The 10255-nt window shown below is 40.9% G+C and overlaps 1 protein-coding gene across 1 annotated transcript in view; it reads right to left on the minus strand.

Annotated features, from left to right (window-relative positions):
- Positions 1-1872: 1872 nt before the first annotated feature.
- Positions 1873-10255, minus strand: part of lrriq1 (leucine-rich repeats and IQ motif containing 1) — a gene marked incomplete in the record, with an annotated part of 72332 nt that continues 63949 nt past the window's right edge. Inside the window, 1 exon segment of the mRNA XM_024281986.2 lies at positions 1873-2423. Coding sequence (XP_024137754.1) covers positions 2290-2423 — 134 coding nt within the window.

Here is a 10255-nt window from a genome sequence, read left to right on the forward strand (position 1 = left end):
GAGGAGTTTCTATTGTGAACAACTGTGTGTTGGAAACACATTTTAACTGAACAGAACAATAGAAAGATACATGACTGTTACAAAAACCCTTTGAATACATGTTTTTTCAAATTACTTAAGACCCTAAAGACATCAATTATAGCAAAAGCATTTTTTTTACATAAAAAGCCTCCAGTGAAGGAAAACATTCTGCTTGTGTCCTGTATTTACCCAGAATAACCATTCATAAATTGGATTGATCCCCATCTCATCAGCATGATCCAAACTTTCCTTAAAAAACATTGTAAATAAGCTGGCCCATGTTTTCTGCAATTTTTTGATTTTTTATTTCAGTATTACATGGTTTTTTTTTACTCTTTGTGACTCAGATCCATGCAAAAATGGGAGGAGCTTAAACATTTTCTAAAGACACTGAGATTGAAATAGTGGAGTGAGTAGTAAGCATCAACAAGTAGAAATTTGAGAATGTTTATTGAAATAAATATTTTTTAAAAAGTGGAGATATTTACCTAAACAGCCCATAAATTCCTCTACAAGCCTAAAGTCATCTAGTGCTGAAAGGAATATTTTTTAAATCTAATCTGAATGTGTGTTGAAGCATTCACTCCAGCAACTGCACTGAAAAAAGTGAAACAAATCAATTAACAAAGCTTCTGTAATCTGTTACATTTAGAATTATTATTATTTATTAAATTAATTTTACACTAGGGCTGCATGGTGGTGCAGTGGTTAGCGCTCTTGCCTCACAGCGAGAAGGCCCCGGTTCAAATCCCGGCTGGGACCTTTCTGTGTGGAGTTTGCATGTTCTCCCCGTGCATGCGTGGGTTTTCACCGGGGACTCCGGCTTCCTCCCACCGTCCAAAAACATGCTTCATAGGTTAATTGGTGACTCTAAATTGCCCCTAGGTGTGAATGTGAGAGTGAATGTGTGTGATTGAGGCCCTGAGACAGACTGGAGACCTGTCCAGGGTGTACCCCGCCTCCGCCCATCGGTAGCCGGGATAGGCTCCGGCACCCCCGCGACCCTGAAAGGGACAAAGCGAACAAGAAGATGACTAAATGAATGAATGAATTTTACGCTAATGGTTTATTTAACTTAAAAATCTAAATCAATACAAATTAATATTTTTACATTTAACAAATTACAGAACTTTTGTTAGCTTGATTGATTTTTTTCATTGTGACAGAGTTTTAGTATTTCAGATTACCTGTAATTTCACTAACAGTAACCTTATGAATGGTGGACTTTACTTCTCCTTGGTTAGAGCGCCTGCAGCAGACAAAAGCCACAAAGGTTTTACTTTGTTCTTAATTTGTCTTAATTTTGTGCTTGGACTTCGAAGTGACAAGTACTTTTGATGAATTTATTCCTTTGGAATATGAATAAAGATCAATTCAATTAATCAGAGTTTTTCCAAAGGAAAACAGGCCTAAATTCCCGTAATTAAACTCTACATTATATGTATCTAATGCACACTATTAAAGCCAGACGTATTCAAACCTCACTTCAGGACGCATAGACACTTCAGACATTCAGACCCTGAATGAAGACAGGACCGTCACATCTTAGTGGCGCTCTCCACAGTAGAACAAGCTCTGTGGGTCCAGGCGCAGTCAAAGCACGCCCCCCTGCTGACTCCAATAAATGAAAAACACCAAGAAAATAAACAGACTGCCCAACACCTCTGGCCAGGGAGCCGCTCTGAAGTTGGGTCTGGTTTTGACGCTGTTAGAACCCGAGCTGAAAAACCCCTCCCCGCCTCTAGCAGGACATCAGGAAGGCTCTTTAAAATCTGAAGATATGGCATCAGAACTCGAGATCACTGCAGCCTGTTTCAGAAAAGGGCTATCAACTTATTTTGGACACTGGAATCCAGAAAGTAGGTTTTATGGTGAAAGTTTACATCTGAAACAGGACTCAGAGATGTTTGTTCATAAAGAATAGCAAATAAAAAAGAAGCCACAGGTTGTAAAAGTGCCGGTTCTCATTTCCTGCCATTAGAATAAGTCCGTTTGTTTTGCAGGTTTGGAGGCTTTCTTCGCAGCAATGGAATTCATAGAGTGACACTTGAGTAGAATAGAAACGATGGAAGCGCCTGAAGATATTTGGGCTTGTGTGACTGGATCTGGTTCTCTTTAGTTTTGAGGCGGAGGATTCAGCAGCAGGAGAGACAGTCCACACATAGAATTACAAGTGAAACTTTTTCACATTTGAAACATGCTGTTTTACGTGAAAGTCGTTTATGAAGTAAAAACAAAAGCTGCTGTTGAAAGTGCGGTTGCTGCGCTTCACTGGGTCAGCCTGCCCCTCTTCCTGCCCCCTCCCCAGCCACCGCTCCAATGTCCAGGACTGTCTCTGAAGGAGATGCGTTCGTTTTTGGGAGGAGCAGATGTGGATCGCTTAGCCGACGGAACGTCTTTGCCTGAAAAAGATTGAAACATTAGTTTACTTCCACAAATGCAGATTGTTGTGTTTTCCCAAAAAAATGAAATTTTCTGTCTGCTAGATCAAATGGGATTGTTGAGCATGGAGAGTAACTGAAAAGCTATATGTGTGTTAAATGTTCTTATGTTGTCTAGCAGGTCAAAGGTGACCCACTACTATGTTTAGTTGCAAAAATAAAACCTTAACCTATCCTTCTCCAACTTCCAAAGTCATCCTTTATTTGTTGATGTTTCCATGTGGGCTGTACATCACTGGGGTGCCAAGTCAAAAGCTGTGTGCTGGTCATGTGAGAAGGACCGTATTTTCTGCACTACAGGGCGCACCGCATTATAAGGCGCATCATCAATGAGTGGTCAAGATTCAAAATGATGTCATAAATAAACACATTGAACTCTAATGGTGCATTTGCACCAAACGTGGCCGCGCCGTCAAACTCACATCTGGCCCCTCTCTTTTGACGGCTGTCACATTTACTGCTCTAACGCCTTGACCGCGAAGCAACCAAAGAAGAACTTCATACGTTGACCACATCATGGAAAACATGGATAATGAGCGAGTAGCTTGCGTTTATATGTTTTTGAGAGCTCTACAGAGACACCAGCCGTGTCTGAGTTCACAGATCTTTCCTTTCAGAGTCTCTCTGGGTGCAGACTGCTGCTCTCCTGCAGTGGACCTGCGTCTGGCGGCCGATTTAAGTGCTACTTCTGTCAGTCTGTGCAGTTTGAGCTTTAACCTGAGAGGGGAGAAATAAATCTGGGGGATCTTTTTATTCTTTTCTCCATAAAAAGAAGAAAACAAAAAACCATAAACCCATAAAACTGGGGGAATCGCTGAGAGATGGTGGCACCCGCCACTCTCCTGTCTCTGACGGGCTGCCAGCCGCCAGCAGGCTGCCAGGTAAAGACTTGCAGCTAACGGATAGCTCTCAGCTAGCGGAGCTCTGGTGATAGAGCCAGGCAGAGTCAGGAGAGCTGCAGCAGCTGCCGTGCCGCTATGATGGCAGCTCCAACCTCCTGTGCGACAGCTATCGCTTGCTCTGCCGGACCTTGTTTGGCAGATTTTGCTATGCTGTCTGGCTACCAGAGCGGGCGCTTTCATTCCACCTCCTGGGCTCTGGCGACCCCTCCAGGGAGTATCCAGTATTCACTTAACAGTAACCAGACAGTCTCCCGCGGATATTAAAAAATGTATGGAAGTTCAGAGCGAAATTCCTCGCGTCGCCCTGCCATATTGGATTTATTTTTCTACTCTTTGAGTAGTCACTGAAAACATCACGTGCCCAAAGCTGAGTCTCTGATTGCCTGACACGCTGCTTCGCGCCCGCCGCCAAAATCACGCAGATCACATCTTTACATTAACACTGAAATTTGACGTCTCTGCCATAGGGGTGTGGGAAAGTATCGATATAACGATATATTGCGATATTTAGTCCTGCGATCAATTCTCGATGGGTTCTCACCAAGTATCGATATTATATTTTCACTTCAAATAAAAAAAAAAAAAAAAATCCTTTATTACTCCGACAATGGGGAAATTCTCTCAGTGGTGGGCAGCAGCCGCTGGATGGCGCTCTATTGCCCATTTTTTTTTTTTTTTTTTTTTTCAAATCAAAAAATCCTTTTTGAAGAGGCTGTTGCGCTAAGAGCCTGAGTCACGCGCCGGAACTATTAAATAGATGGGCGCGCTGCGTCGGACAATTGATAGCGATGCACGGGCTCATTCGGGAGAAGCACCGACTCTGTAGCGCGTGTGTGAAGCATGTCTACCTGTCAGCATTTATCCTCCATCTGTAGGAGATCCACCCGGTAAGAAGTGACTTTGTCTGAGCGCTAGAATGTCAGCGATCACTTACTTCCTGTTTGCTGTGGGAACTGAGCGCGTGCTACGCAGTTGTTTGTGTGTACTTCAGGTACCGTCGGAATTTCGTTTTCATGCACTTCGATGTTTAACCTGCTGGTGTACGGTGTAACTTTGGTAAATGTATAATGTGACGTTTTCAAACAATGTAATCACTTGTTGCTAATGTTAATTTAAAGTAATTCTTAAATAAAAAAGCAGGATTTGATGTATGAACTTAAAGTTAAATGCAATTAAAATAAAGTACACGAATTCACTGTAAAATTAGGGAGGTTGCTAATTAATTGAAGCACTTAAAATTATATTTATTGCCATTATTATGTGTGTTTTAAGGTTTTTACCTATTGACTGCTGACTGACCAAATGGAAAAATGATAAAGATTGGAAAAATAACCTCAAGTGACAGTCTGAGTAAATCAGCCTTCATTTTGGATGCTCAGCCCTTTTCAAGTGAGGGAAAGGTGAACCAAAAATTAGGTCAATTTTGAGAGAGGCTGTAAAACATTATATTCATCATCCTTTGGTGTGACGTTCTTTTGGAGGTAGATAGATGTCGCCACTTGACTTATTTAATTTTTGTTCTGTTGTTTACAACAATTCTGCACTAAGTGGTGTCACTGCTGATCATGTTTACTATTGTTAACATTGAATCTGACAGATAATTCCAATTCAGTTGTTGTCAATGTTTGTCAAAGACATAGTATTACTGATTTCAGCAATGTTGCACAAAAGTGTCTATAATTTGAGAGGATTTTTACCAACGCAATAAAATGAGCACAATTCACTTGTGAGCTGAGTCTAAAATTACATTTTATTTAATTGCTATTTTTTTTATTACACTTACATTTAGATAGGTTTAAAAATTAAAACGTCTTAAAAATATGTTGATGATTCATGAACTTTAGATAAGTTTCGGTGACCTCTGACCTACTCCAGTTCAAAGATCATTGATTATGTTAAAGATACTGGAGATTTGGTCATTAGTTCAAAATGTGACAAGATTTGTTTAAAAATGTGTAAGTGGATTTTTCTTTAACATTTCATAATTGATAAACATGGTACAACATAGTGAAAATTTGACATTTTTCCATGAAATGTAAGAATTCATCTGGAAATGTAACAATTACTGAGATCAATAAAGTTCTATTTATATTTGTTTATAGCTTGTTGTCATTGTTGATAATTATGCTGAGAAATCTGTGTCTTTACATGGAGGAGTATCATTATTCACTGTTAATAATGTATAAATAAAGGCAAACTGAGCAAATTTCTTATTTCAAACTGGTAGCCCTTCATATGACTCAGTATCTACGAAGTAGCCCTCAGGTTCAAAAAGGTTGGTGACCCCTGGTCTAGAACAGTGTTTTTCAACCAATGTGCCACGAAGTAGCCCACTAGTGTGCCGTGAGAGATGGTCAGATGTGCCACGGAAAATTACCCATTTACCATCACTATGGTATCAGCTCTGTGTTCATCCAAATGGCCCTGATTTAACACTGGTAGATAGTTTAGAATATGCAAGATGGTAAAAGAAATATTTCTTTGATTCTATAAATGACTAATCAGAATGATGTTACTGCAATCAGGCCGCAAAACTAGCCTCAAACTCAGCTTTAAGAAAAGTCCCGCCCCCTTCAACTGCCTCCGCCAATCATTGTTGGAGGCTTGATCACGTGTCATCAATCTGACCAATCAGAAGTGGTTAACGTCCTCACTTCCTTGTTCTGATTCGGCTCATAAAGTCTCTCAGTTCCAACAAAAATAACAACTAAAGCTCGTGTTTAGCGGTGGAGCTTCCAGCGGGATCCAACGTCAGACAGTTTAAAAAGTGAACAAAAGGATAAAGCTCAGAAACGACAGTATGTCCGGAATCTACATGAGTTTATGCACTACATCCCCCATGATGCATTGGGTTAAAGCGGTCTTTCTCATTTGGTAGCACAAAGAGCCGCTGTTTTCAGAGAGCAAATGCAAAAGAGCTGAATCTCTGAGAAGAGACAGAATTCATCACTATTGTGGAGGGAAACCAGGAAAGATCGTTGTTTTTACTTTGTCGGAAAGATTTGAATGGATTCTTAGAAAAAATATAGATTAAAAACTGATTATTATTTAGAAGGTTTTTTTTGCTTTTTTTTTTTAGATTTTTTTAAATCATTCTTTAATGATTATAAGCAGACTGTTTTGAAGAGATATGTTTAACTTGAGCAAATGGCATTTGCAGCAGAAAGTTATAGTGGGGGAAAAAGAATTGAGATTGAGAAACACTGGGTTAAAGTGACAGCACCTCTGTGCTGCAATGATGCTTATAAAGTTCCAGTAGTAGTAAGGAGAAAAGTGGCGCAACGCAACTTTTCTTCTTCAGAATCTGATGGAATTATGTTGATCGCGTTAACAATTGAAAAGTTACAGTACGTTAAAGATTTTGTGTTTAAGCTGGGACGCTTCATGTGTTATATATGGAGCTGAACTGGGGCCAATATTATATTAAACCCAAATAAAACAAATAGAAAAAAAACATTTGTGTTTTGCCCAAAAAAAAAAGTAAAATGTAAAATGTAAAATGGCCATTTTCTTACTGTGGTCAGAATCAGTGAATGCACAGGGACTGAAGTTACCACCCTCATTGATATTCATTGGTCCTTTATGTTAGCCCCGCCCAACGCATCACAACAGGGCCAAAGTTTTGAGACAAAAAAAAACAAAAAAAGATTTGAAACTGAGATTTGAAAGTTTTGAAATGTAAATTTTGAGTTCTGAAAACTAAAAAACAGAACATTTGAAGCTGAAAATAATTCAGTTGATTTTATGACAGCAAAATGTTTTGGACATTTACATGTTTTTGGCCAAACACCAATATTTTTCTCAATTTGTTTTATTAGGATTTCCACTAATATTGTACATTGTAATTGTCATATATTTAAAAAGCTCATGGAGGAACTCTTTCTAAAGTTTTCCAATCCTGAGACAGTGGCATGTTTTGAGTAGGGCTCCAGTGTGGGCAGGTAAGGCTGGTGTTATTGTCCTGTGCCTCTCAGCAGCACTCAGATCTGTATCGGAGGTCTTTGTATTTTAACTTCAGATCAGCGTAAAGCTTTCCAAACACAGGGAACAAAGACGGCTCCTCTGCAGCGCATGATCCATTCCACGTGTGGACCTCAAGCTGGCAGTCTTCACAGCTGCTCCGTTCGGGGAGCTGAACAGCGGGTGGGGGCTTTAGGTGGGAGGCCTGAGCTGAGTTACGCGTTCTGAACTGGATCCAGAAGGATGTACTGCTGGGATAATGTAAAGAATACCTATCCACGGTCAAGTCATTCCTAATCATGTCTTTAAAGCTCCCCTCCAATGAAAATCCTGTTTCAGAGTTTTTAACATGTCTGTGTGTCATTTCTCTTCTGAAAGAGAACAAATGTAATCAGAAATCATTTTGTTTTTTCATTTCTGAGTATTTCTCATTTCAAATCAATCAAACTGTCTTGGACAGACTCTGTTTGAATGAATGATCTTCTTTCCATCAACAGCTCTGCTGCACATGCACTAAACCCTCATCTGTTCCTAGTGTCTAGTTCAGGTTCTGGAGAAGAGAAGATGGTATCTTCACATTGACTGCAGTCAAATGAGCCGCCGTTCACATTTCTGTGGTCAAATCAGCATCACTGGATTTTTGGTGTGAGTTTCATCCAATACTTACGGTAGCAGGACTGAGAACGCTGGAAAATCTCCACCAGACATTTAGGTTGTGGGATTTTGGTTAAAAACTTCAGAATCATAATTAATTCTTTAATCTTCCGTGTATGCCTGATGCTGCAACAGCCTAATTTCCCAGCCTGGGATGAATAAAGTATTGCTATTCTATTCTATTCTATTAAAAACTACAGGGAATGTTTTTTTTAACTAAATCACAGGGGGACTTTAAACTATGACTTTGCTAGTATCTGCAGAGTGTGAATGTGTTGGGCACTGAATAAATCTCATCTTGTAGTGAAAGTTAATTCTAGAAACAACTTCAAGTGCTGAATATGATCTATTCAAATATTCAATGATGTGTATTTATAGGTGTGTTGTTGCTCTTCTTGTCATGGCAGCCCCTCCCTCCGCTCCTCCCACAGCTGCTGCAGCTCATCAGGTTGATCACCTGCACCTGTCTGTCCTCCTATATACCTGTCCTTCCCTGCTCCAATCACTGCTGGAACGTCTCGCTATTCAGCCCGACTGCCAGCTCTAAGATCACAGCCTGTTTAACCGCGCCTGTCTTTCACGCTTCAGGAATTCAAGTCTGCTGCCTGTTTGCCTGCCTGCATTCACGGCCCGTGCTTTCACGCTGTGTGTCCCGCGATGACGCTGCCATTTAGCTGGGATTGGTTTAATGCTTCCACCATGCTGCAAGTCCTGCTCAAAGCCTGCCCAAAGATCCTGTTTGCAAAGATCTTCTTCTCCCGGATTACTTAATTCAAGAGCGCCACAAACTTCAACAAAGGACTCTTCTTCTCCACTCATTCTCCTCTGCTCTCTGATGGCGTCCTCATCTTCAGCACCCCCTACCTCTGGCGGTGTTACTGCATCCTGTCTGCTTCAATCTCCTCTCCCATCAGCAATAAATAAACTGAAGTTCATCCACTCCTGGGTCTGTCATTTTTGGGTGGTCTTGTGACTTGTCCTGGTCTTCTTATTATGATCTTTGCAATTTTTACTCAAAATCTAAACAATTTCTAGGACATGGTGTCTGCAGAGCAGGAGTTCACCAGAAACTCAGTTGTGGGCGAGACTGTTGGTGTGCCGCCCCCATTTCCCATCATCTACTTGCTGACACTCTCTTGCTAGCTTACAGCCCCTCATGACTTCAACCCATCAATTCTTTCCAGTCGTACAGTTCTGATCCAGATTCCAGCTCAGACGAGGAAAAAAAAGATCCAGTGGATCTTTTTGTAAGTAGATGATCAGAATGGAGCAGAGCAGGGAGCCCAGCATATTTTCTACACTACATATGTTTTGATTCTCAGTGAGTAAAGAAATATTCAGAAATGCAACTTTAAGCTCAATTTTCTTTGTCCCCCATCAGAAAAATGTTACAAGAACATTTTCAAAACACTATTTTCAGTGGAGTGAGACTTTAAACAGACGCGATGTCAAACTTTTGAACCAACCACTGTGACCAAACAAATTGTTTTCAGTCGCTTTCCTCTATTAGGGTTGAACAGCGGTCTCGTTTGAGGAAACCGTTTTGAAACATGAGGGCTTTCCTTTTCAGATTTAATAAAAATATTTTGTGAGCCTGCAAAGCCATTTCGTGGTACTGTCCCAGCAAGTGCTGAGATCACGTTGCAGCTGCTTTAGGAAGGTTACAGGGTCTTTTAGCAGTCTTTACTGCAATGGCAAACTAAGTGAACCCTCCAACTTTGACATTTTTCCTTTGATGCGTGCATACCACTTCAGGGGGAGAAGGGCCATCCAGCATGGACAAATGAAGCTGCTTTGGGGGGGGGGGGGTTTACATCAAAGGTGCATTTTAGTCATTTTAGTTTCTTGATTTTTCTCCCATAAATGTTTGGGGACTAAAACCACAACTTTTGTAAGTTCATGGCAGATATTTCTTTTTTAAAGCAATTCTCATCCTGCACCTTCATATGTCCGCTCACTCTCCATCACTGTCATTTTTCAGCTCAAACAAAGGAGCGCTCTTCTCCTCGCTGAGGGCAACAATGGGCTGCTTGGCGAGGCAGAAGGCGCTCGCCACTTCACCTCGTGGACGTCATTCCAAACTCATCCCAGAAATCCAATTTACCTTTGTTAGCAGGCACAGGGCTCTCCTTCTTAAAGTGGTCATCTGCTCTCTGCCTGTCAGTGGGATCTTTGTCACAGGCTCCTGAGCCCCCGCTCTTCCTGACAGAAGGCCCAGTCATTCTTTCCTCCCTTCTTTATTTTCAATCTTTGCACATTTCTGTCCTGAGCCCGACC

This window comes from Oryzias melastigma, linkage group LG6 (genome assembly GCF_002922805.2).
Source record: "Oryzias melastigma strain HK-1 linkage group LG6, ASM292280v2, whole genome shotgun sequence".
Taxonomy (NCBI): domain Eukaryota; kingdom Metazoa; phylum Chordata; class Actinopteri; order Beloniformes; family Adrianichthyidae; genus Oryzias; species Oryzias melastigma.